This window comes from Apaloderma vittatum, unplaced genomic scaffold (assembly GCF_000703405.1).
Source record: "Apaloderma vittatum isolate BGI_N311 unplaced genomic scaffold, ASM70340v1 scaffold11824, whole genome shotgun sequence".
In the NCBI taxonomy this organism is placed as follows: domain Eukaryota; kingdom Metazoa; phylum Chordata; class Aves; order Trogoniformes; family Trogonidae; genus Apaloderma; species Apaloderma vittatum.
Genome location: NW_009710991.1, coordinates 107,786 through 135,698, shown reverse-complemented (window position 1 = coordinate 135,698; position 27,913 = coordinate 107,786). Strand labels below are relative to the sequence as shown.

At 40.6% G+C, this 27,913-nt stretch overlaps 1 protein-coding gene across 1 annotated transcript in view; it reads right to left on the bottom strand.

Moving 5' to 3' along the window:
• The window catches only part of LOC104269868 (titin-like), a gene marked incomplete at its 5' end in the record, with an annotated part of 134,428 nt that continues 106,515 nt past the window's right edge, over nucleotides 1-27,913 (bottom strand). Inside the window, 36 exon segments of the mRNA XM_009867494.1 lie at nucleotides 1-1,276; nucleotides 1,400-1,693; nucleotides 2,574-2,727; nucleotides 2,814-5,104; nucleotides 5,107-8,757; nucleotides 8,877-9,470; nucleotides 9,563-9,868; nucleotides 9,964-10,539; nucleotides 10,724-11,023; nucleotides 11,116-11,421; nucleotides 11,555-12,139; nucleotides 12,259-12,561; nucleotides 12,835-13,137; nucleotides 13,574-13,873; nucleotides 13,994-14,281; nucleotides 14,383-14,976; nucleotides 15,279-15,560; nucleotides 15,662-15,967; nucleotides 16,215-16,520; nucleotides 16,624-16,923; nucleotides 17,040-17,330; nucleotides 17,425-17,730; nucleotides 17,832-18,134; nucleotides 18,226-20,292; nucleotides 20,372-20,671; nucleotides 20,763-21,050; nucleotides 21,614-21,910; nucleotides 21,999-23,765; nucleotides 23,888-24,193; nucleotides 24,352-24,654; nucleotides 24,756-25,055; nucleotides 25,150-25,437; nucleotides 25,911-26,207; nucleotides 26,379-26,681; nucleotides 26,782-27,369; nucleotides 27,473-27,769. Of these exon segments, the coding sequence (XP_009865796.1) occupies nucleotides 978-1,276; nucleotides 1,400-1,693; nucleotides 2,574-2,727; nucleotides 2,814-5,104; nucleotides 5,107-8,757; nucleotides 8,877-9,470; nucleotides 9,563-9,868; nucleotides 9,964-10,539; nucleotides 10,724-11,023; nucleotides 11,116-11,421; nucleotides 11,555-12,139; nucleotides 12,259-12,561; nucleotides 12,835-13,137; nucleotides 13,574-13,873; nucleotides 13,994-14,281; nucleotides 14,383-14,976; nucleotides 15,279-15,560; nucleotides 15,662-15,967; nucleotides 16,215-16,520; nucleotides 16,624-16,923; nucleotides 17,040-17,330; nucleotides 17,425-17,730; nucleotides 17,832-18,134; nucleotides 18,226-20,292; nucleotides 20,372-20,671; nucleotides 20,763-21,050; nucleotides 21,614-21,910; nucleotides 21,999-23,765; nucleotides 23,888-24,193; nucleotides 24,352-24,654; nucleotides 24,756-25,055; nucleotides 25,150-25,437; nucleotides 25,911-26,207; nucleotides 26,379-26,681; nucleotides 26,782-27,369; nucleotides 27,473-27,769 (20,639 nt within the window).

Genomic DNA, 27,913 nt, shown 5'->3' with positions numbered 1-27,913 from the left:
TTTTATGGTGCAGAAAGCATGCTTTATTTCAAATGAATGATTCTATCTCAAGGAGGTTCAACAGCTAGCAAGATTTATTACTACGTTAGGAGAACTAAAGCATATTGAAGTGCATGGCGGTGTTTTTTAATGTTATAACAACAGTTGTTTTCAAACTGTGGTTCATTGCTTAGTTGCCCGAAGTGACTACTGGTTGCCTAAAACTACCACACAAACTCAATCACTGCACCCTACGAACCTCCGAGAGGGGGTACTGCTGCTGCACTTGAGTACCTAAATAGCTTCGTCAATTAATGGGATGGCCAGGTGATGTTACTTTTTTTAAGCTATTCAGGCAGTCAATATGTCAGAAACAGCACTCAGTGGGTGAACAAAGTGCTGGCCGCTTGCACTTTGCCCAAAAAATTGTCAGTCAGGTACGGAAATTATGACATAATCAGATCCAATGTAAAACATTAAAGCAATGCTTACAGGAGGGTAATTGTAAACATCACCAATGCCTTACATTTCCGATTCAACGTAAATATTCGTGCATGTATGAAATACTATGCACAGTATCGTCTCTTAGGTGTAGGTAATCTTCAACAGGGAGCCTCTCTACCTGTTGAGGCATTCTTAGACATCAACAATGAGTTGAGGCGCAAAGATTAGTTAAATGTTGAACAGGGTAGTCGTTTGCTAGGAAACTTTCTCCTGCCAACTGTTCCAAAAGTTACGTTTCAAAATGTCATAAAATAAATGGTACAAAACTTCATAACCGTTAACTTCGGCTATATACAGTATGTACATGTCAGTGAAAAAAGTGTTTAAAATTCTTAGGTCAATAATGACTATAAGTCATAATGTATAGCTCTGGACTTTGTCTCATTCAGGTAGGTACAAAAATATTTTTTTATATATATTTACAGATCAGATATTTCAGTCCATATATGAATCACTTGTAAAAAGACAAGTGTAAATAATACAGATCAAGCTCTCTAAATTGATCGAATATTAATATTCACAGTGGCAGAATCAGTACCGAATTCATTTCCTAAATTCAGGGTATAAAGTCCACCGTCGTTCTTCTGGACATCCATGATGATCAGGGTGGTTAGATCTTCACTGGTTTCAATATGGAATCTGCCTTGCTGGTCCTGACTGGTTATTTTTTTACCCCTGCAGTACCATGTTATTTCAGGAGCAGGTTCGCCCGAAAAGGCACAAGATAGTGTGAGAACTTTTCCTTCATCAATGCTGATATCGGATGGGAGAGCTTCAATTTTGGGTGGTGCTCCTTTACAAAACAGGAGAAGAAATACCAAGTTAGTCTGTTTCCACTAAGCCACACAGCAGGTTTGGTTGAGGACTGCTTCAGGATATTTGAAGCACTACCTCTACCAGTAATTTTATTGCTCACCTCTCAGACCTGATTTAAGCATTTTACTAGTTGAACTCTCCAGTTGAGCCATACTAGATTTCCCCATAATACTGCTGGAGCTCATCTCTACAAAGGATTCTTTCATGGAGGACATGCTTTTGGCAGACATGCTTGCAAATTTCATTTCAGTCATGCTGCTACTGCTGAAACTGCTGAATGAAGCCTCTTGTTTAGAAGAAGCCATTTGAAAGGACTGAGAAGAAAAACTTTCGTGCATGCTTGCGTCGCCACTTGTCTTCAATACTACCTCTTTTGGAGGTTCTTCAACTAGAGCTGGGGAGCATCACAAACATAGAAGGAAAAACCAATAACATCACATTAACGAGCGAAGTCATGCAGTTCTGTATGGTTAATTTTACTTTCAGTGGAAAACGGCAGTGGAGTATAAAATTATTTACAATGATTTGGTTGAAGGTGTCCAAATCACAAACAGTAATTGATAAATGAAACAAGTAGGAAATTGAACTTTTGCTATTATGTACGAGCTTGAAGGAAAAACATACTGAAGAAGAAACAGACCATCACACAGTGTTTCCTGTTAGAACTGTTACTAGAATTAGACACTGAGAAATTGTGTGTGTTTGATTCATGTTTGTAGAAGCTGTGAAACATTTTCAAGTTCTTACAAACATGATCAGGAAAGTCAGTATTTCACTGCATTGGTCTGTAGCAACAGAAATGCTCAAACACTGCAGCTTTCCTTTAAACCCAAGCACAGTCGTACATGCAAATCATAGTAACCCCTTGATGCTGGGAACTGGGATACAGTACAGCCAACAAATTACTAAACACAGTTCAGTTATGGGTAAGTTACCATATGACTTTTTTACTGTGGAATCGCTTTGGGTTTTGGAACAGATTCTGTTAGTAAATGAGGAAAGATTGATTGCCAGCACCAAGGCCTTAACACAGTCTTCGCAGAAGGAATGCTCACAGCCTTCTGTTAGCATGCGTCTATTTAAGTAATAGAGCATCTGTGTGCTCCTCTGTGGGTGTTAAAAAGATTCCTAATGTTGTTTTAGTTCTGCATATATAAAACACAAAAGAAACTGGAACTTGTTAAAATACTTACATCAACATTACCAGTGTCTTATATCAAAAGTCACACCACAGCAAAAAGTTGTGATTTGTCTGAATGCAAGACCAGACTTACGGATTACTGTCAAAGATGCTGTAGCGGAGCACTGTCCATGGTAATTTTTTGCTTTGACAGTGTATTTCCCGGTGTCACTCACTGTGGCATTTCGAATCTCAAGAGAATATGTATTTTTAGAGCGTGTTACTCTGATGTGCGATGAAACAGCAATCTGAAGAGTCAGAAAAATGCTTTCATTAAGATCAGTTTTATGAATAGTTCTCATTTTTCAAGTTAATATGTTAAATAAGTACTTACAGGTTGATTATTCTTAAACCACTCGATTTCAGGAGAAGGATCCCCAGAAACTTCACAGGTGAACAATACGTCTTGTCCTTCATTGACATTTTGAGACTTAGGCTGCATGATAAATGCTGGTTCGTTGGAGTGCTCTTTAGAGAAGGTCAGAACATACTGGCATTTAATAATGCCTTCATCAGTTTTACCCTCACAGGTGAGTATACCTTCGTCTTTATTACTAGCCTTTTTGATAGTGAGTGTGTGATCACTTCCAGAAACACCGTATCTGTAATCATCTGAATTTTTCAACTCCATTCCATTCAGCACCCATTTTACTTCAGAGGCACCAGGAATATTGGCTTTCAGTGTTACTTTCTGCCCTTCAGACACAGTCATTTTAGTTGAAGAAGCTTTAATTTCTGCTTTCAATTGTTTGATGTCTTCAGTAACAACTGACTTTTTAATGACTTCTTGAACTGCTGCTTTTTCTTCAGCTGCCACTGCTGATTTCTTGTGGGTAGAAACTGTAAGCGCCTCATCTTTCTGAACTGATTTATGAGTTTCAGATACACCTCTTATCTGGGAATGGATATTTTTAAATACTTGGCCAGTAAACTGGAAGTTAGTTTTTGAAACACCTCCTTCCCCAATAATTTCACAGGTGTATTCTCCTTTATCAGATTCCATGAGCTCATGGATTTGGAGCTCATAGGTGCCATCTGCTGCATAATGAAACTTGAAATGATGGTTTTCTTTCAGTTTTTTGCCATCCTTATACCAAGCCACTTCTCTGACACTTAAAACACTGCTCTCAACCGCACAGGATAACTTTACCTTATCTCCAACAGTTTCTGCTTTCAGATACTGTTTTATCTTTGGTGGAGAAGCGGTTGGTAGCTGTACTTTGTCTGCTGGTATTGTTTTGTCTGCAGGTGGTGACTTTGCTTTTGGGGGGCTGCTGATGGGCTCAGGAGATTTCACTCTTTTAGGAGACTTAACTGGTTCTGGAGACTTTACACGAGGCTCAGGAGATTTGACTGTTGGAGGAGATGCAATTGTTTTCTCAGGAATTTTTGTTCTTTGAATGGTCAAAGTAAAATGTGCCTCCTGTCTTCCTTCAGAGTTTTCCACCACAACAGTGTAACTTCCTTCATCTGACAACTGGACTGAAGAAATTTCAAGGGTAGACTTGTACTGTGTTCGTGTTACTTGGAAGCGCCTTGAAGAAACAATGGGTTGACCTGCACGGACCCATGTTATTATTGGTGCTGGTTCTCCGTCCACATCACAGGAAAATCTTGCAGTCTCCCCTTCAGAAACTGTGACTGACCGTGGCTTTGTAAGGATTGTTGCTGGTAGTGTGCTTTTAAATGCCTTATGTACAGTCCTTTCTTCTAATGATTTTTCTTCAGCTGCAGTGATTTTTTCTTCAGAAGCAGCATAATGTTCATATGATAAAAGTGATTCTCTTGTTGCTGACATTTCTGATTTGACCTCTCTTACTGAGGAACTTGCTTCTGCTGCAGATGCTTTCTTAAATGAGGAGATTGCATATGCCTCTGTTTTTGTCAAGTCAGGTAGAATTGACCTCGGTACTTCTTCGTCTCTCCGCTGGGAAGAATATGTAGTGTAATCTCCTCCAGTAACATCTAGTGTTGCATAATCAGAGCATTCCCCTTTGTAGTTTGTGCATACAGCCCTGTATGTTCCACTGTCATCAATGTGACAGTCGAGAATCTCCAGGGTTAATACACCGCTGGTATTAGTGAAATGTATCTTGCTGCTCTCCTGGAGCTCAATACCATTATGGTACCACTTCACCTCAGCAGTTGGTTTTGACTGGACATTTAGAATGAACCTGGTATTATGGCCACATGGTACCCGGTGCGAGCGCATTCTCAGGGTAATGCGAGGAGCATGGTCAAGAGTGAAAGGCTGCTGAGTCAGAACTTCGTACTTCCTTTCCATAGTTTTCTGAGTTTTCAAAGCAGATTTCATGGACTCATACCTAGAAAAGATATCAAACCTTGCCATCCTCTCAAACCGAGAGAGAGATCTTTCGGTAGAAACAGGGCTAGGTGAGCGTGGTCGAGTTCTCTCTGGTGTTGGCGATCTCCTCTCAGTTTCTTCAGGAGGCCGTGAGCGAGGTCGAATTAATTCAGATACAGGACGCATCAACTCAATGTAAGTTGGAGAAAGAGATCTTCTTCTCCTTAGTAATCTAGAAGGAGGTGAAAATTCCCTGTGAACTTGTTGCACCATTTCTATTTCTTCTTCTTCTTCTGATGTGATCTCAGTTATTTCTCTTCCCTCCTTCTCCTGAGTCTCTTCTTTTCCTCCTCTGCCATATATTTGAGCTCACTCCTGTATTCAGAGATGCGTTGAGCAGTGCCAACAGGACGAAGCAACTCTTCATCCTCTTTTTCAGCCATTATTCTTTGCTTTTGTTTAGGAGGTCTGTAGGCAGCCCTGTCATGGCGTTGACGAAGTTCTGCATAGCTTGCACTTGTCTCAGCTTTAGTTGGGATGAGGTAGCTTGAATACCTCAGCTCTCTTTTCCTTTCTTCTTCTGAACTGACCTGTGTGCCTGCAGTAGAATACCGAAGGGCAGACAATTCAAAGCGTGGGGGGCTTCTGCTTGGTGGGGAAGCAGAAAACCCTAACTCCAGCTCTTCTTCAAGACGCAGTCTTTCCTCTTCTGTTCGCTTCATTGCTAAATAGTCATCAATAGGCAGGAGTAATTCCTCATCAGACAAGTCACCAAGCGATCGCCTTCTTGGTCTATAGTAATATTCATAGTCTGGAGATGGGGCACGCCGACGTGCTGGTCTCACAGTTTCCAGATCATCTTGTGTTAGCTTTGGTATGCGCCATTTAGGCTTATACTGATCAGTAATGCGTGGTAGTGGCATTACATAGAATTGCTCCCACCTGGAGAGACGTATGCGCTTCTGGCGTTTCTGAACAGTTCTCTCAAGTTTTCCTGGCATTTCGTACTGGTCTCGCAGCCTCTTGTACCACTTCATGTCTGACAGAGGCACAAAGTGTTTAATGTTCTGATCTTCCTCAAGAGTAGTGCGCACGTGCTTGCGGGGCTCTGGGACCTCGTATGGCATACGAAGTCTTTTTTCTTCCTTCTTTTCTTCTTTCTTAATTTCATATTCACCTTTGACAGTCTTGGTGCTAACAGCTGGTTTATATAAGATGGCAGCTTCTCTGAGAGCCTCTTGTGCAGTTTGTGTCAGTGGAACAGCTTCAACCCCAGAAAGGATTTCTGCCATTCGTAAGGTCTTGTCTATTTGCCTCTGTACATGCTTCTCCCGCTCTTCTTCTGACTTGTACTCACGCTTGACATATTTCACACGTTCTACTTTTAGGTAAGCCTGACAGCTTGTAGATCCAGCACTGTTTGTAGCAGTAACTCTGTAATAGCCACTGTCTTCTGGTAAAGTATCTCTGATATGCAAAGCATAATAATCTAAACCTTCATGAATTATATCGAAGTTAGGGCCAAAGGAGAGAGGCTGGCCATCTTTCTCCCATTTCAGTGTTGGTTTTGGTACACCGGATACCCTGATCTCAAAACTGACATTTTGGCCTTCTTGACATTCAGCATTTGCCAGCAGTCTTTTAAACATTGGCCTTAGAGTGGCATCAACTGGAGGTGGATGTGGAATCACAGTCAGCTTAGCTTTGCAACTGTCTTCGCCGTATCTGTTGCGTGCCACAATGCTGTATTCAGCATCATCCTCTTCAGTGACATTATTGATGACGAGTTGATAAAGGCCCTTGTCTGATTCAAAAGTATACTTCCTATCATCATCACCAGGTTTGATTTTCTGGCCTGATTTGAACCATGTTAGGCGAGGTTCTGGGTGAACTGTTATAGTTACTCCGAACCTGACATTTTCTCCAACGTATGCAGTACGATTATACAAAGGCAGAGTAAATTCTGGTGGACGCTCTAATAGTCTCATAGTATCAACCCGTCGTTTCACTTTTCTAACAGTTCTGCATCTGTAGTGCTCAGAAATTTCTCTCACACCTTTAACAAAAAGTTCTGCATAAGAGCTGTCTTCACCATAGTCATTTACTACCTTGCACCTGTAGGTACCATCATCGGATTTAGAAACATCTTTGACATACATGGTTGCCACACCTTCTTCATATTTGATTTCATATTTCTCATTGCTTTCTAGTTGTCTCATACCGAAGTACCATGTGACTTGTGTGGACTGATCGTAATTTTCAATCGTGCATACATATTTGGCATGTCCTCCTTCTTCTGTAACAGCATGTTTTATCTGCCCAGCAATGGGACCAATGTCCACTGGCGCAACTTTCACTTTAGCCACCGTTATGCCTTTCTGAGATCTAATTGCGCCTCCGCAGGCAATGCGGGCTACTGACACAACGGTGTTCCACTCCTTCTTTACCAGAGTTTGGTAGTAACGCCTGTGCCTCAAGGTCTTGATGACTTTAGTGCTGGTCTTCTCTGTTTGCTGTTTTAGCCATGTGTGGTTAAGCGCTTCAGCAGCAGTCATCCGAGCTTTTCTTTCCTTTACCAGTAGGCGATCAATGAAGTCCATGGCCTCAATGCTTATGTCTTTGAATGCTTCATCATCAAAGTTGTATTCAGCATTTAGAATATTTTCAATAACTTGTTGGTTTGTTTCAGCAATGAAAGGATTAATGCCACTGAGAAGTATATAGGTTAGAGCACCAACTGACCACATGTCAGTAGCTGTGCTGACCAAATCGTGATGATGTACTTCAGGCGCATAATATTCAGGAGAAGTGAACTGGAGTCTAAAGCTGTCTCCAGGCTTCAATTGCCTGGCTTGACCAAATTCAACAATTTTAACTACAGAGCTTCTTCTTGTGAAGTAAATAATATTGTCTGGTTTAATATCAAAATGTCCAATGCTGTGACGATGTAAAAACTCCAGTGCATCGCAGACCTGGCGTATGTAACTTACTATTTCTCTTTCATTAAGCTCAAATGAAGCGGTGCTAATTCTTTCAAAGATGTCAACTCCAGAAATGAATTCAAAAATCATGACCAATTCTTCCAGGCTCTCAAATGATTCATGAAGATACAGGATATTTCGGTGCCTAGCAACATTTAGAATGGAAATTTCTTTCTTTACCAAAACTTGGTCAGCACCCTTTACTTTGACAAACTTGGCCAGGTAAGTCTTTTTAGAAACTGCCTCAATGCAGCGGTGTGCAATGCCAAACTGCCCACGTCCAAGCTCTTCTGCAATCATATATTTATCGTAGAGTTCCTTTGTAGAATAGTGAGCTGCTTTAGCTGTGGTGACCTCTCTGGTCTCATCAACTTCTTCATCGTAGTTCATTACTCTGGTCTTATCTTCCTTTGTTATAATTGGATCAGTAGGTTCAGAAGGCTGGCTTTGGCCGAACTTGTTTTCTGCAATTACACGGAATTGGTAGGTGGTCTTGCCAAACAGGTTCACCACTGTGTATCGTGTGTCACGAGCTTGTGCGACACGAATCCATCGCTCTGCTGTTGTAGCACGTTTCTCAATAATGTAGTTTATGATTCTGCTTCCACCGTCAGTAGCTGGTTCATTCCAGGTTAGGTTGACTGAATCCCTTGAAATGTCAGTTACCTTCAGACCTCTTGGTGGATCAGGCACATCAGCCACATCCAGTTCAACTGTTTTTTGATCAATTCCAAATCTGTTTTTAGCACAAACGATGTAAAACCCTGCATCTTTTCTGTCAACGCCATTTGGGAAAACAAGAGATGTGAATGATCGCGTAACAATGACTTGGTAGTGTCCATTAGTATCGATGAGGTCTTGTCCCTTCTGCCATGTGATCACAGGGGCAGGCTTGCCGCTGAATGGAATCTTGATGCTCACTACTTCCCCTCGGAGGGCATGAACAGCTCCCATGCCTTCCAGGTTTTTGGGCAAGTGAATCTTTGCAGGAACTGAAATAGAAAGGAAGAAAGAACAACGCATGACTAACAGCACGGGAGAAGAACATCAATAGTCTAAATACTCAAAGCTTAAAAAGAATTTATCTTAGGAAACAAGACCCTTCATTCACCTTCAACATCCAAAGAAGCAGTGCCAGACACAGATCCTCCTTGGTTGGTTGCTCTAACTTGATATACAGTGGCATCATCATCTGTTACATTTGTGATGATCAGCTGGTGATATCCACCCTTGAACTCTTGTATCTTGATCTTTTCACCATCGGGCATGATTTCTTTGCCCTGTCTGTACCACTTGACAATTGGTTTAGGATGACCAGTGACTTTGCAGACAAATGTGGCGTTAGCTTGAAATTTCACATTCAGATTCCTTAGTTCTTCCTTGAAATGTGGAGCTTTAATTGCTACATCAGATTTTGGAATGACTGGCTGTGATACCTCACTCCACTCACTTTCACCACCAAGATTTTCACATTTTACACGGAACTCATATTCAAGACCTTCAATAAGATCTTTCACAGAGTAGACTGTTTCACGAATTTCATCTGTTGTTACAGAAATCCACTTGTTTTGTTTTTTCTCACGCTTCTCAAGATAATAAGTTCTGATCTTTGCACCGCCATCACTTGCAGGTGGCTTCCATGAGACAACACATGAATCTTTTGTGATAGCACTGGCTACTGGTTGACCAGGTTGTCCTGGTTTTTCTGTAAAGAATAAAAAAAGTTCAAAAATTGAAGTGAGCTTGCCTTAGTAATTACAAGGGCATACAAAAACTGGTGTTTTGGTGTCCACTTACCAAATGGAGGCTTCATAACAACAACTGATGAAACCTCCAGTGCTTCACTAATGCCATATGTATTCTGAGCAGAAACACGGAAATAATAGCCTGCATTTTCAGTTAGATTAACAATTCTGCAGGTTGTGCCTGAAATGCTTGAAGATACAAGTTGCCATTCTGCTCCTTCTTTGGCTTCACGTTTCTCTATGACATAATTGGTTATCATAGCACCTCCATCATCTTGTGGTGGTTTCCAGCTTATCACAACAGAATTCTTCAGTATAGACTCTATAACAATTGGCCCTTCTGGTTTATCTGGCTTATCTGTAAAAGAAAAAAAAGAATGATTTTTTTGCTTCTTTTGCTAGTAAATATTTGAAAAAATATTCCACAAAAATGTTGAAAATAAAATTAATTACCTTGTATTTCCACATTAAGTACAGTGTCAACCGTTCCAAATGTGTTACTGAGCTGCACTTTGTACTTTCCAGCATGAGACTTGTGCTGGACATTCTTAATAGCAAGATGAGTATAATGCTCCGTGTTCTCAATAGTAACCGTTTCCGACCCTCTCAAAGGCTTGTTGCCGTGGAACCAAGTTATTGCTGGTACGGGTCGGCCAATATACACAACGTGAAGGCGGAGGGTGCCACCTGCACCTGCATAGTATTTCTCCTTCAGTGGGAAGCCAGGGTGGAACTGAGGAGGAGCCTGCAATAACAGCTTGCCACTAGTTTCAATTTCTCCTACATCATTGGTAGCCATACAGGTGTAGAGGCCTTCATCCTCCTGTTCATCCGTCATTACTGTCAGTGTGTGATTGCGTCCGTCAGATGACATTTTGTATTTTCGACTTTGCACCAGTTCCTTGCCGAAGCGGTACCATTTAATATCAGGCAAAGGTCTCCCAACAATCTGGCACGTCAGCTGAGCTGCTTCACCCAGTTTAGTTGTAACATCTTGCATTTCTTTTCTAATGGCAGGTGCTTCTCCAGCTATGACAAAGAAAATTAAAAAATACTGAAATTTATTATGATATTTTTCTCTATTACTAGATTTCTGGAAATTAACTTTCATTCATACTTGTGCCTCATGTTGGCAAATAACATGTAAAACAAATAAGCAGCATGTTAAATCACAACAATATCACAGCAAATATGACAATGTATTTTTGCTTACATGTCAATTTGGTTTTCACTGCCATAGCAGTCCTTCGAGGTCTGCTGAGGCCAGTCTGATTTTCTGCAAAAACACGGAACTCATATTCTGTAGCCTCTAGTAAACCTCCTACTGTAAACTGCCTGTCCTTAATGCGCTCTTTATTGCATTTTTTCCAGGTGCTTTCTCCAGACTGGCGATATTCAACCCAATAGCCAAGGATCTCTTTGCCACCGTCGCTTTCAGGACGTTCCCATTCCAATGTAATACTGTCCTTAGATATGGAAGTGATCTCAATTTCTCCAGGTTGGCTTGGTTTGTCTGAAAATTGAAATAGATACAGAGAATAAATTACTCTCTAAATGCCACTACGTTGCCCCTCAGGTGATCTGTTAATGCAAACATTTTCTTACCAAACGGATCCTTGCATACAACTGGTTCAGAAGCAGGACTTGCTTCACTTTCACCAATGTCATTTTGAGCAATGATACGGAACTGATATTCAGCGTCTGGAACAAGTCCTGTGACTGTGTACATTGTAGTGGTAATCTGCGTCTTATTATGCCGGACCCATTTTTCTGTAGATGTCTCTTTACGCTCAATGTAGTAGCCAGTTACACGAGAACCACCATCATCTTTAGGTCTGGACCAGGACAAGTTGACAGAACTCTTTGTAACATCAAGCACTTCAGGTGGGTTGTTTGGAGGCTCTGGAGGATCTGTTAATAATTACAATAACAAAATTAATAGAAATAATAGTGATATAGAATTATATGTCTGCATAGATCATTGGACTTTTAGAACCATAACGTAGTAATTAAATTATTTTTTTTTAAATGAGAGAGGACTTACTTAGAGGTGTCTTTGGTACTGCTGGTTCTTCAGATTTGAGAGATTTGCTAATACCAAAATGGTTTTCAGCAGAGACACGGAAGTGATATTCCACATTTTCTTTGAGCCCTTTCACAACTAGTGATGTCCCTTTCACTCTAGAGTCAACGGTGTACCAGGCAGTCTTTGGTACTTCTCGTCTCTCAACGATATAACCTAGGATGTCTGCACCACCATCATCTGTAGGAGGTCTCCAGCTCACTCTGACAGAACGAGCTTGTATATCATCATACTCAAGTGGCCCTTCTGGTGGGTTTGGAATGCCAATCACTCTGACTTTTATGTATACAGCTTTTTTGCCACACTTGTTTTCAAGTGACAAATCATAGGTGCCTGAATCTTCTCTTTCTGCATCTTTGATCACAAGTTCTGTGTGAGTGTCAGAAGTCGCAATCATGGCCCTCTTGCTGATGTCATGTCCTTCTTTTGTCCACTTGCATACTGGGATGGGCTTACCCTTGATGGGTATTGTAAGCCTGATAACTCCACCTTGCCTCACCATGAGACCTTCCTGGTATTTTTCATCCAGCTCATAGTCAGGATATTCTGTAAACAAAAGGAATATGTCATACTATGTCAGCTTTACAGACAATGTCATACCTGCTTCAGGAAAATACTTTTTTTAGGACAACTTTCAAAGGGATCTAAGACTTGAAGTGTCTTACCAAGCATTTCTGTTATTTTGACTGTTCCTGGCACTTCAGCAGGTTCTCCTGGCCCACCAGCATTGCAGGCTAGCACACGGAATCTATACTCTGCGCCCTGGGGGAGATGTGTCAAGGTGTATTCACGGATCTTGGTTGGTGTGGTATTGCATTTGGTCCACTCAAATTGATCAATCTTCTGCATCTCAATTAAGTAGCCAGTAACTTTAGAACCACCTTCATCTTCTGGTGGGCTCCAAGCCAGGGAGACAGATGTTCTTGTAGTATCAGTGACTCTTGGATTCTGAGGTTTGCCTGGAGGAGCTAGAAGAGAAGATCATAAGCGAGGGTGAGATCTTTTTCACAAATATTTAGAAGATGTAACTTGCAACATATGGTCTGTGTCAAGTCTATAGGATTTAAACAGGAAAATGTAGAATGGAGGATTTTCACTAATATTTTCTTAGTTATTCTTCAGGCAGAATCTCATTTGTTGATATGCCCAGATAAATTTCCAAAGTAGAAAAAAAGAGTAAATTTTACTAGTAACATTCCCTTCTGCCATAATATGCTTAATCTATGTAGGAAATGACTCACCAATTGGATCTCTGGCCACAACGGACTTGGAAGGACGGCTGGGTTTCCCAGTGCCTCTGGCATTGATTGCTGTGACGCGGTGTTCATATTCTAATCCTTCAATCAGGCCAGTGGAACGGTAACGAGTCATAGTGACTGGAACTTTATTTACACGGATCCATCTATCTGCTCTAACTTCTTTGCGTTCCACAATGTAACCAGTAATCTGTGAGTCACCATCATCTTCTGGAGGATACCAAGTTAATGTCATGCCATCTCGAGAGATATCAAACACTTCTGGAGTGCCAGGAGGACCAGGAATACCTGGAAAAATATAACAGAATTAGTTAAGAAAGTGTCAAGTGATTCTACACATTAGAGATATGCAACCTATTGTGAATGATCGTGTAATATAAATGTCCTATCAAACATTTTTTTATCAGGAGATATGAAAATACTTTACAAACTAAGTGAAATACTGCTGGTTTTGTAATGGGGTAAAGCAACTTTTCAAGGTTAATGGTAGACCTGAGCAGAAAATCCAAGTTTACCACTCAGGTGCTGTGCAGTGCCTCTAAAATGCTTATACAGATTCATGGATACCATTTTTTCCAGAAATATAACAAGACTACTGTACAACTTTATCTGACACAAGGAAGAAGTAATGTCTAGAAAAATCCTATCTATGTGTGGATATCAGCCCATTTAAATACATATTTTTATTTTCAAAGGTAGAGAATAAGCAAAAATTCAGACTTACGGATTCTGCTCTTGCATTCTATAATTTCAGACTGCAGGTAAGATCCAATTCCAAAGCGATTTGTAGCAGCCACACGGAACACATATTCTGCACCTTCAACAAGTCTGGTGAACTTAAATGTTGTCCTGGTTACTGACTCTGAAACTGGCAGCCATCCAGGCCGGTGGGCATCACGCTGTTCTACCACATAGCCACTAAGGGTGGCTCCACCATCCAGCTCAGGTGGCTCCCAGGAGATGGTTACATAATTTGAATCAACTTCATCGACTCGGATAGGTCCAGTGGGTGGTCCAGGTTTGTCTAGAAAAAAATAAAATAAAATTAAAAGACAAAAAAAAGTGAAGAAAAGGAACCATATTGCTGATGTAACAAAGTTCAGATGGAGAAAGAGCATGGACTACTATTTTCATAAATACTTACCAAGGATTATAACCTTTAATGTATCACTAACTGTTCCAGTTGTATTCTTCAGTTCAAGTGTGTACTCTCCAGTGTCATGTATGGTGGTCTCACGCACAGTTAATTTAGCCATTTTGGCAGCAATCTCCATTTTGATGCGTTCTGATTCTTTTAGTTTAGAACCAGCAAAGAACCAAGATGCAGCTGGAGGTGGTCGTCCTTCGATTGGGATAGCTAACTCAATGGGCTTGCCAGCAGGTACATGAATTGTCTTCTGAGGTATTCCACTGAAGTCAATTGTTGGTAGAACTAAGAAAAGTAAATAATTGATATTGTAAATATCTATTTTATAAATAACACAGTTACTTGGTGCAAGCGTCACCTCATTATTTTTAAGAGTAGATACTTACCTTTTTGGTCTTGTACAGTCACTGCTGTGACGATCTCTCGTGGTTCTGACATGCCCTTCTGATTCTGTGCTCTGACCCTGAACAAGTACTGTTCACCTTCATTGAGAGAGATAATCGTATGCTCATAGACGGTAGGCTTCAGTGTCACTACCTTCAACCATCTTTCTGTTCCAGCTTTGCTGGCCTCAATAACATAGCCAGTCAATCTGCTGCCACCATCATGTGGTGGTTTCTCCCATGCAAGAGTAACAGTTGATTTAGTGGTGTCAATGACTTCAAGTTTTTGTGGTACCATGGGGACATCAGATACCAGTACCGCATCAGATGTTTCACAACCTTCACCAATGCCGTAAATATTTTCTGGTAGTACTCTGAAATAATACAGAGCTCCTTCTAGAAGTCCGGTAACTCGATAAAATGTCTTGCTGCATTTGGTAGTGACAGTCTTGTAAGCCCTCATGGAAGCTTCACGTTTCTCAATTATATAATTGTTGACTGGGGCTCCACCATCAATGGTTGGAATATCCCAAGTAAGTGTCACAGAATCTTTTGATACTTCCTTAATTCTCACTGCAGCTGGTGGACCAGGTGTATCTAAAAGAAACAAACAAGAAAAATTTGATTTTTTTTCTTTTGGATCCTTTCCTTTTACAGTCAATGACTGCTTCTGCATAAAAAAAAAAATGTTGGGATTTGATTCATAAACTAGCACAGCTTTAGAAACTATGTCTTTTCCTTTGGATTAGATTGTTTCTCTGGCTCCCCAAACATTCCTGTGTTATTTAAACTGCAAACTTCCTTTGGAAATGAATCACTTTCTTCCTGAGCAATGTGCACTATAACATATATGCACTATAAGCGATGTAATGCCTGTATAATATTGTAGCATTACTTACCATACACTTTTACTGAAATAGTTGCAGATTTTTTTCCTGATTGGTTCTCAGCCTCAATGACATATTTTCCAGCATCGTACCGGTTAACTTTATCCACAATAAGCAGTGTGTAGCTGTCTGTAGTATCAATAATAGCTCGACTTACAAGGTCAATACCCTGCTTGCTCCATGTGATTACAGGAGCAGGTCTGCCAGATACAGAGACCATCAGGCGGAGGGAACCACCAGCTCTGACCGTAACTGTCTTCCTCAGATCATCAGCAAGCTCAAGCTCAGGTATTTCTGATGAAGAGTGTAAGAAACATGGAATTAATTAATCTTTTAGTAGTCTTCAAGAAAAAATAGAATTACCCCTTAAAATATACATTAGGTTTTTAAATTACCTATTCTTTCCACGGGTTCTATTTCTGCCGATGATTCACTGAATTCACTCATACCATTCACATTTGTAGCAGCAACTCTAAATTGGTATTTCTGGTTTGCTTTAAGACCAGTCACGGTGAATTCAGCATTCCTCAGAGTGGCAGCTGTATGTGGTCGATGCCACTCTTCACTACCTTCTTCTTTCATCTCAAGGACATAGCCTAAGATGTCAGCACCACCATCATATGTGGGCTTTGTCCACGCTAAACTTATGCTGTGCTTAGTAGTGTCCACAACTCTTGGAGCTGAAGGTGCCGCAGGAGTATCTTTGAAAAAGAAGAGAATGCATTTCACATTGGTGCAAGATACATTTTACAGTTAAAAGTGATTTCTAAGCAGCTAATGCCAGGAAATAAATTCAAAATGAACTATAACTGCTTTTAAATTTATTCTGATACTAGCTAGCTCAGTGAGATCATGTGTGGTTTGGGTATGTTAGTCAAAGTTTCAACATGGGTTTATGCTCCATTATTATAAGAAAATATTAAAATATGCTTAAATGTGGTAGCTTACATGATGGTTCTTTGCACAGCATGTATTGTGAAGCTTCACTCGGTTCACTGTTCCCAGCAGCATTCACTGCAGTGACACGGAACTGATACTGGCAGCCTTCCATAAGACCAGTGACTTTCAGTCTGGTATCATAAACAGTGTAATCTCTGTTCACTCGTGTCCAGCGCAGACTTTTCCTTTCACGTTTGTCCACAAGATAATCCTTAATCTCACTGCCGCCATCTGATTCTGGCTTTGTCCACTGAATAATGATATGTTCCTTGCCAACAGTCACTTCTTCAGGAGCACCAGGCTGTGTTGGGATAGCTGTGTGTTTTTAAAAGGTGGGAAAAATATATTATTATTTAACAAACTGTTTGTCTATGAGAAATATTCCATAAGTGTCTGATGCAGAAGTAGTAACACTCACTGAAAGCATTCCTGGCAATCACAGGTTCTGATTCAAGGGGAACACCTGGTCCATATTTGTTGACAGCTCTGACACGGAAGATGTATTCATTATTTTTAATAAGTTTTGTTACCACATACGATAAAGTCTGGCATTCGGCCTCAACAATAACCCAGTGAAGTCTGCTGGTTTCACGCCTTTCTACAATATAGTGAGTGATTTGTGCACCTCCGTCTTCCTCAGGAATGTTCCATGCCAGAGTACATTTCTCTTCTGTTACTCGGCTCACTGTGATTTTGCCTGCACATGGACCTGGTGAATCTGGGTGCAAAGGAAAATATTCCTATTAGCATCTAAGGAAAAGCATCTTACTCTTATTTTAAAGAATGTGGGCTTTTTAGTGTAGTAAGTATGAATATTAAACATGGAATACATACCTAGCACTTTGACAATGACAGAAACTTGCTTCGTCCCACTGGCATTTTTAACTGTTAGAGTATATTTTCCACTATCACTTCTGTCACAGAACTTGATAATTGCAATGGCTCTTTTGCTGGTGTACTGCAGAGATATCTTTTCACACAGATCCAATTCCCTGTCACCTTTGGACCAGAAGACTTTTGGTTCTGGTTTCCCACCAACAGCTGCATCAAGAACAAGATCTGATCCAGCCCTGATGGTCACAACTTCTCCCTGCAGTCTGGCATCAAGTTCAGCTTTTGGTGGTGCTGTCGTAAGGAAAAAGAGATTAAAAACAAATTACATGACAGTACTAAAAATAGAACCTTGTGTTTTTAATCATTGCAAGTGAATATTTCTTACAGTATTCATCTTTGCAAATGACAGCACCGGTGGATTCAGATCCTTTACTAATCACACCAGCAGCATTCTTTGCTAGTACACGGAATTCGTATGCTTCATCTTCACCAAGAGCTGTCACAGTAAAAGAGTTTTCTGAGACAATGGTATAATTGCATTTCAGCCAGCGTCCATCACCAGATTCATTATATGGTTTGCGCTCTATAATATATCCAATAATTTTGCTTCCCCCATCATATAGGGGTGGTGACCAGCTCAGTGACACTGAAGATCTAGTGACATCTGTTACTTCTGGTCTTCCTGGAGGATCTGGAGAAAAAAAACAGAAAAATGAGAAATGCAATTCTATTTTAGCTTAAATAACACCGTAATTCTAGAAGTAATAGTTACCAACAAGAAGTAATATTTACCAACTGGATTTTGAGCCACTACAGGTCTGGAAGCTTCACTAGGTTTGCTAACACCTGCAGCATTTAGAGCATAGGTTCTGAACTGATATTCTAGGCCTTCCACCAATCCTGTGACTTTGTAGTTGCATTCACAGCATGGCACTTTGTTCTCCTTCACCCAAAGGATGGTGTTGCGCTCCTTCTTTTCCACCCAATATCCAATGACTTTGCTGCCACCATCGTGATAGGGTTCCTCCCAACGAATGGCCATGGCAGCTGCAGACACAGAATAGACTTCTGGCCTCGAAGGTGGGCTTGGTGGAACTAAACACAAAAAAGATGGGTAGGAAAAAGTTAGTCATTACAAATCCCTCATCAGAGGAAAAGAACAAATTTTGAAAAGTGGTTCACTCACCAAATGGATGCTCAGCAACTATTGGTTTTGATTCAAGAGGTTTGCTGACACCAAATCTGTTTTCTGAGCTTATTCGGAAACTGTACTCCTGGTATTTTGTGAGATGCGAGACTTTAATCTGTGTACGCTTCACACTGGAATTTACCAGTTGCCATGCTGTTGTGCCAGATTCACGTTTCTCTACAATGTAGTTCGTAATCTCACTGCCACCATCATCTTCAGGTTCCTTCCAGGTCAACACACAGGATTCAGCAGAAACAGATGATATTTCAACTGGGCCAATGACAGGACCTGGCCTTCCTATGACTACCACCGTGACAGTAAATGTTTTCACACCAGCAGTGTTTTCAAGTGTGAGGTAGTATTTACCAGAGTCACCTCTCATACTGTCCTTTACAGTCAGTGTTGTTCTGTCTTTTGTTGTTTTGATGGTCACTCTCTCAGTTTCTTTCAGCCTCATCTCCTCAAGTTTCCATGTCACTTTTGGAGCTGGGCGCCCACTGATTGGTATATCGATAGTAAAAGTGCTTCCAGCCTTGCATGTTATGAGCTGTCTGCTTATTTCACTGAGATCTGCTGTTGGTTCAATCTGTGGCTCCTTTATAATAACAGAAGAGAAAGCTTCTCTTGGCTGACTGTAGCCAGCATCATTCTTTGCCTTGACCCGGAACTCATATTCAGTGTTTTCCACAAGGCCCTCAACAGTGAAAGTAAGTTGTTTGGTTTGTCCAGCTTCAATCCAGGCGTCAGATCCTTTTTGTTTCATTTCAAGAAGATATCCAGTAACACGGCTACCACCATCATGATCAGGTTTAAGCCAAGCTAAAACTACAGAAGATTTGGTTGTATCAACAATATCTAGTCTCTTGGGTGGAGCAGGTTCTTCTGTGGCTATGACTGGTTCTGTTAATTCACAGGGTTCACCTACACCATATTCATTTTCTGCTGACACTCGGTAGTAATATGGCACACCTTCTGTTAGATCAGTGACCTTAAAGATTTGGCGAGTGCATTTTGAACTCACCACTTGCCAGCTGCGACGGCTTGCTTCTCGTTTTTCCACAACATAGTGATGGATACGTGAACCTCCATCCAGAACAGGAGTATCCCACATTAAGGTAATAGACCTTCTAGTCACATCTTTAAATGTAATAGGACCTGGTGGACCAGGTGTGTCTAAAACCTTGACAGTAAATGTAATAGACTTACTTCCACTGTTGTTTTCCACAGTAAAGACATACTTGCCAGAATCATTTCTGTTGCATTCCTCCACAGTTAATGTGCTGAATGAATCAGTTGTTTGAATGTCAGCACGCAGGCTAAGATTAGCATCGGCTTTGGACCACACAGCAGTAGGAACAGGTCTTCCAGAGAAGGCAATAAATAGGCGAATGGTTGCACCTGCTCTTACAATATGAGTCTGCTTGAAATTTGCATCAATATCAATTTCAGGTGCAGCGAGCCTGTCCACAGTTTGGACTGAAGCAGGAACTTCACAACTTTCTCCTTTGCCAGCTCCATTGACAGCACTAACTCTGAATTTATAGTGTTCTCCTGCCTCCAGATCAACAACGGTGTATTTAGTAGCAAGAACAGTCTCTGCATTGACTTTCTGCCATGCTTCCAGATCAGCTTTGCACATCTCAATGATGTACCCAATAATTTCCATGCCTCCATCAAAAACTGGCTTGGTCCACTCTAAGGTTACACTAGTCTTTGATGTATCTGTCACCTTTACAACATTAGGAGCGCTTGGTGGGCTGACTGGTTCTCTACATTTAATCAGCTTCGAAACATCACTTGGAGGCCCAACTCCTGCAGCATTTTCAGCCATAACATGGAACTCGTACTCATTGCCTTCAGTAAGGCCAGTTACTCTGTATCTGTTCTCAGTAATGGGCCTCTTACTGGACACTTTAACCCAGCGCATGCTCTTCTTTTCTCTCCTTTCTAGAATATATTCATTTATCTCGCTGCCACCATCTGATATGGGTCTTGCCCATGTGAGTGTGATACTGTCTCCTGTTACATTGGTAGGCTCTGGAGTTCCTGGTGCATCAGGGAGACCTAAAAATCATAATAATGCCATTAGAAAGACAAGCTGATAACTCCGCTGTTATGTCTAGAGAATGAGGTGGAAACTTACTGTAAGGTATTTGTGCGGTAACTGGATCAGACTCCAATGGTCTGCCAACTCCAAATTTGTTCACTGCAGAGACACGGAACTGGTACTCATTGCCCTTTATTAGTTTGAGAGCTGTGTAGCTGCAAGCTTCACATTTATCTTCCACTAATGCCCAAGCAATCCTGCTGGTTTCACGTTTTTCAATTATGTAGTGGGAAATAGAAGCACAACCATCATTAGCTGGAGGGTCCCACCATAATGTGACTTTTTCTCCAGTAATGTTTGTGAATCGTATCGGTCCACCAACTTTTCCTGGTGTGTCTGCAATTTTAAAGGTTCAGAATTATAATTTGCTGGCACTTGGAATAAATATAATTTTAAAAGAGCATGCTGAAAGTGTTTGGTGTTGTACCTTGTACTCTGAAGGTAATATCTTCTCGTTTAGTGCCTGATGCATTTTTGGCTTCTACTGTGTACACCCCACGATGATCCCGGGTAGCATCTCTAATGAAGATTGTACTATATCCAATAGCTGTAGTTACTTCTATATTCATCGTCTTCTCAATCTCCTTACCATCCTTAAACCATGTCACTTTAGGTACTGGACGTCCTTTGATTAGAGCTTTAAGTCTAATGCTCTCTCCAGCTTTAACAGTGAGGCCTTCAAAGTGCTCCGGGCCAAATTCAATTGTTGGAGCAACTGAAAAAAGAAAATATAATTCCCATGTAGTTAAGTATTTTTTCCTGATACTCTATTTAATGTACTAACTACAAAAGACAGTTATATAGAGAATTCTTTCACCTAAAAAAATGGCATTCCCTAAAGAGCACTTACTATCTGAACTATAAACTTGTTTCTCCTGTAAGAACAAAGTGCATCAAACTACCAATAGGTGAAAGACACAAGATTAATACATGCTGTTACAACATGCCAAACTACCTGAGGCACATTTTCATTTTTAAATTATTCAGTGCATCAGAATTTTACAGTTTATGATTTCTTTCCATCTTTGCTGCAGTTGCTTATCCAACACAAATGTAGAGTGCCCATGCCTTTCAGCAACTGATGTGTGTGTCTGCCAGATTTGGGTCTTTAATTTAGACTCTCTCATGTTGGACTACAAACAGAAGTGCTCTGAGTTGACTGAAAGGATCTCAGTAACATGTTCATCCCACTTTGGCCTCCCATTTCCCATCAGTAGAGCCAGAAGTTCCAGCTGGCTTCAGTACCAAAATAGAGGCATATTAAGAAATAATTCCTACCATTTTCATCTCTGGTCATGATGTAGCCTGAAGACTGTGAAGGTGGGCTGATTGTACCAACAGCGTTTCTTGCAAGCACTCTGAATTCATATCGGTCACCTGAACTGAGTCCTGTAACTGTATATTGGCATTCACTGACATCAGTAAAGTTACATCTGAGCCAACGGTCTTCACTTCCTTGCCGCTTCTCAATGCTGTAAGCCACAATCTTACTGCCTCCATCACGCAGTGGTGGGGTCCATTTAAGAGTGACTGTTTCTCTTGTGACATCAATGTAATCAGGAGTGCCAGGTGGGTCTGAAAGGAAAAGAAAATTTCTTTCTGTTACTGCTCACCATAGCCTACAAGACAAGAATTTTCTTGGAGTGATTTATCATTCACTTACCCACTGGAGAGACTGCCAAAGTAAATTTGCTCGGCTCACTAGCTCGGCTCAGACCTGCAGTGTTTTCAGCATATACTTGGAACTGGTAATCCAGGCCCTCAATCAGTCCAGTAATCCTATATTCTCTGTTCGATATTAATGCCACATTAACCTTCTGCCACAGAATACTGTTTCTTTCCTTCTTCTCAACGTGGTATCCAACAATCTCTGAACCACCATCATAAACGGGAGCATCCCAAGAGATGGTCATTCCATCGGCAGTTATGTTGTATACAACAGGTTTGCCCGGGGGACCTGGTGGTCTAAACTGATGCTTTGCCACAACATCTGCTGAGACAAGGGGTGGGCTTACTCCGTATCTATTTTCTGCACGAACTCTAAACTGATATTCAGTGTCTTTAACAAGGTTTGGTACTTTGAATGTTGTTCTTGCAGCACTAGAACACACCAGCTTCCAGTTCATTTGTGAAGTTTCTCTCTTCTCAATACTGTAGCCAGTAATTTCTCCTCCCCCGTCATCTTCAGGAGCTTCCCATGACAAAACTACACTATCTGCTTTGATTTCATCTAGTCTTAAAGGTCCTTTTGGCTTAGATGGAGGGCCAAGAGTGATGACAGTGATTATGAATGTTTTTCTGCAGACTACATTATCAAGAATTAAAGTATATTTTCCACCATGCTCCTTTTTCACATTCTTGATGCTTAAGCTTATCTTGTTTTCAGTTTTCTTGAAACGAAGATGTTCAGTTTCCTTAAGAGGAAGGTTGTCCTTGAGCCAGCTCATTGATGGCTTAGGTTTACCTTTATAGGGCAATTCAATGTGCAGGTTATGTCCAATTCTTACTGCAATTTGACCTCCAGGAATATCAGAAAGATCAGCTTCAGGTGTTATTATAAGTTCTTTCACTGTAATGGGTCCAACAGTAACACCATCACTCATGCCTTTTTCATTTTTAGCAAAGACTCTGAATTCCATGACAGAAAGCTCTTTAAGTTTCTCAACTTCAAATTCACAGCTCTTGCTTGTGCCTGCATATGTCCATTCTTTTTCTCCTTCTAGTTTCTTTTCAATAACATAATCCGATATAATGCTACCACCATCATAGTCAGGTTTGCTCCACTGCAGTTTAACAGAAGTCTTTGTAGAATCTTTCATGGCAAGGTCTTTTACAGGTCCAGGTACGTCTGCAGCTTTCACTGGTTCAGGTGTCTCACAAGGTTCACCCAGTCCAATTTCATTTTCAGCAAGAACACGGAAGAAGAATGCAGTCTTCTCTGACAGGTTAGTTATTTTAAAGGTGGTATGAGAACATTTTGTTGTTACAGTTGACCAGGCCCTCTTTGTAGCATCTCTTTTTTCAACAACATAATTTGTTATTTCAGAACCACCATTAATGAGAGGTGGCTCCCATACCAGTGTAACTGTGCCACGAGAAACATGCTTAAGCTGCAGCTTCTGGCAGGCAGATGGTGTGTCAAGTACTTTTACATTCACAAATGACGATTTTGCTTCTCCAACTCCATTTTCAATTGTAAGAACATATTTTCCTGTATCATTTCGGGTAACTTGAGGAATAGTAAGGAGTGTAGATGATTCTGTGTTCTGGATGATATATCTTTCATCCATGCCAAGATTCTTGTCACCCTTTCTCCATGTGACTGTTGGAGGAGGTCTTCCTTTGAATGGAATCATTGTTTGCACATCTTCACCCGCTTTAGCGACAATAGAGGTGCGGAGAGCAACATCCAGATCAATCTCTGGTGCCACTGTGGAGATAAGTAAAAGTTAATAATGCATACCTGGAGTGTAAAATAAGAAATTTTTGGAAAAAAAACCCCACAACAAAACAAAACATAGAAAAATGATAAAACAATGAAAAGTACAGTACCAAGAATGTCTTTAGCTTGAACAGGTTCTGTTATTTCAATGGGCTCTCCTTGTCCAGCACAATTTACAGCAGACACCCGGAAATAGTAATTAACACTTGGCTGAAGGTGGGACACAACATATTCAGTTGTTCTCACTTCTCCCTTAGTACTGACAACAGTCCATTCTTGCTCTTCACCTTCCCTTTTCTCCACTACATAGCTGGTAATTGGACTTCCTCCATCATAAGCAGGTTTAATCCAGCTAAGAGTGACAGATGTCTTGGTTGTATCTACAACTTTCAGCTTTGTTGGTGAGCCTGGTTTATCTGTAAGTGGTGGTTTATGAAAGAAAAGAAAAATAATCAGAAGCCATATTTACAATTCATCAAAGAGAGGAATAAAATCTGCCCTCACTTCCAGTGGTACAATCCCATCCTAATTGCTCATTTCTAACCAATTATAAATACTGCATGTTATATCTTACCTATAGGATCTGTGGCTTTGTAGAAGTCAGAGGCTTCAGAGAATGGGCCTTGTCCAGCTGCATTCACAGCACAAACTCGGAAATGATATTCGCTGTTTTCAGTCAGACCTGTTACTTTCTGTCTGGTGTCCCGAATGGTTTCTTTAGTAACCTTGAACCAACTCAGACTCTTCTTGTCACGCTTCTCGAGAAAATATCCTGATATTTCACTGCCTCCATCAGCAGTGGGCCTATTCCAGACAACAGTCATAGAATTCTTGGTTATCATTGTGACTTCTGGTACACTTGGTGGTCCAGGTGTAACTGAGTGAAAAAAAAAAGTAAAAAAAAAAGTAGATCAGTACTACCTCCAAATAATACACAAGATTATTCCATTGCATACATTATTTTTATATATCTCTTACCAAATGAATTTTTGGCTATAATCGGTTCAGACTCCAGTGAATCACCAATTCCATACTTGTTCACACCACGGACACGGAACACATATTCATTTCCTTTGATGAGTTTTGTTGTAGTTATGATACACCCCTCCAGTTTTTCAGAAATTAAAGACCATACAACCCGACTTGTCTCACGCTTTTCAACAACGTAGTGCGTTATAGGCGCACCACCGTCATCTGCCGGTGGGTCCCACATTATTGTAATCTTTTCAGCAGTGACTGTTTTAAACTGTATAGGACCGGTTGGGGGTCCTGGCTTGTCTGTGGAAGGCAGAAGAAAGATGATGTTAAGCATTTATTATTGAATTATTTTTTAACAGTATGAATTATTGTTTAACAGTATCTCAAGACATACCAAGTATCTGTACTCTAACATGGGCTGACGCTGAACCCATGGCATTCTTCAGTTTTAATTCATAGGTGCCACTGTTGAGTCGAGTTGCATCCTTGATGAGTATAGAAGCAAATTCTGTTGTGTTTTCAATAGATACTAGTGCACTTGTTTGTATCTCATTGCCATTTTTGAACCATTCAATTGTGGGTATAGGCTTGCCTGAGATGCCTAGTTTTAGCTTAACTGAAGTTCCTGATTTGTATTTCACCACTTCTGTATATTCTGGTGGCACATCAATTTCAGGTGCACCTTAGAAAAAAAAAAGAATTAAATTTAAAAAAAATTATTTTAGACTTGTATTTAATAAAACTAAAAATAATAATACTCTATTTAAGCTAATAGTTAGAGGTATTTTATGAATATAGATCAAAGTAAAGATAGCATGTATAACTTAAATGATAAACTTAGAACAAATCAGAACCAATCCTAGCAAGAAAACTTGAGTCAGGGGGCATGGGCAGACCTCTGTGCTGCTCAAAGAATAAAGATAGCATAAGACTTTCAAAATGCAGACGCAGCCAAAGATGTTCATTACAATCATGTCCAAATAGCTCACAGTCATTCAAGTTTATTGAATCAGTCACTCCAGGCTAGCCTTCTAAATTTAAAAGACTGTGGTTCTACCAAACAATGCTGCCTTTAAGTTTCCTACCTTTAAGTTTCTGCCTTTAAGTTTCCTAGTACCATAAAACGGTACCGTTGTATCATTGCAAAACACTTACCATAAGTATCAACACAGGTGATGGGACCCACAACATCTGAGGGGTTACTAATGGAACCAACAGCATTCTTAGCAAAGACCCGGAATTCATACCGGGAATTCTGTGTCAGACCAGATACTGTGAACTGAGTCTCAATAACATTGGTGAAGCTTGCTTTTGTCCATCTGCCATCTGGGAGATCACGTTTTTCTACAATGTATCCAGTGATCTTGCTACCACCATCAAATGCTGGCTTCTTCCATGACAGAGTGATAGCAGTCTTGGAAATATCTGAGACACGAACATTTCGTGGTGGTTCTGCAATAGGAAACATAAGAGTATGAGTAATGAATAACAGCAGTTCTGAATATTGGCTTACTGTACAGGATAGAATATCACAGACTGGGGGAACACCCCCCCCCCCCAAAAAAAAAAAAAAAAAGCACAACATAAATGGTTGGGCTTCTTTATTTTCCAGGGAATACATACCACAAGCATCAATTGCAAGGACTGGATCGGAAGGATGACTCGCTTTTCCAATGCCAGCTGCATTTTCTGCACAAACTCTGAATTCATAGATAAGGCCAGTGCTGATGGTGGTGACTTTGAAGTGAGTTGTGCGAATGAGGGTCTTGTTAGCCTTTTGCCATAATATGCTATTCCTGTCTTTCATTTCCAGGTGGTATCCAATGACTGCACTGCCACCATTAGTGACTGGTTCATGCCATCCAACAGTAATACTCTCTCGGGTGACATTCGTGACCCATGGTGTGGAAGGAGGGCCAGGAGTAGCTGATAATATCAAAATAAGTGATTCATTATTAACAAAATTATATTTTCAACATCAGAGCACTAAAACATTGACCTATAGCATGAGAAGCAAGTTACTCACTGTAAGGAAGCTTGACAACCACACACTGTGAGTCTATGTGATCGCTGATGCCAAAGCGGTTCTCAGCTTTGATGCGGAATTGGTATTCTTCTCCTGTTGTGAGCTTCATAATTTTGATGACAGTTCTAGCAACGGTTGCAGACACTTCAGACCACGCAGCAGTGCTTGTTTCTCTTTTCAGTACAATATAGTTGGTTACTTGACTTCCACCATCATAAGCTGGCGGCTGCCATCTGAGTGTTACACTCTCTTCAGTGATATCGCTAAGGACAACAGGACCAACAGGAGGACCTGGTCTATCCAGCACAACAATATTAACAAATGATTTTGTGGTGCCAGTTGAGTTGGCAGCAGTAATGTCATATCTGCCAGCATCAGCAGCCACACTTTCTTTAAGGTTAATGATGAAACTTTCTGCAGTGGTTTCTGTGTGAAATCTCATGGTAGGTTTCAGTGGGACACCATCTCTTGACAATGTCACCTTTGGGAATGGTTTTCCAGAAACTGGAATTTCAACTTTCAGGTTTGATCCTGCTCGAATATATACAGTATTATGAGGGAAGCCCTTCATGTCAATCTCAGGAGATTCTGAAAAAGAAAAAGTTTCCAAACCATTAGAAAATACTATCTCTTTTAAAATACAAATACAATGTAATGAGCATCAACTTTTGTCTCATGTCAGGAAGCATACCTAATTGTTCTTTAACTGTAACGGGGAGAAGTAGTTCCTTAGGATCACTTAAACCAGCTTGGTTTTCTGCAGACACCCTGAAGAAATAGTCAACATTCTCCTTAAGACCATGGACAACATGGTGGGTTGTCTTTACAACTGCACACTTAACCCATTTTTGTTGTCCTTTCTCAAGAGCTTCAAGAAGGTAGCTCACAATTCTGCTTCCACCATCATGTTCTGGTTTTAGCCAGGAAAGAGAAACACTGTCCTTTGTCACATCTGTTACTCCGAGTTTTTCAGGTGGACTGGGTTTTTCTGAGAAGAAAGGTGCAAGAGGTTAAACAATATAGCAAGTATTTAGTTTTTATATTAGCAATTACACAAGAATTTGTATATTAAAAGTATTTTAAGTAATATGCGAGCAAAATTTAAAATTCAGGCTATTACTTGGCTCTTCTT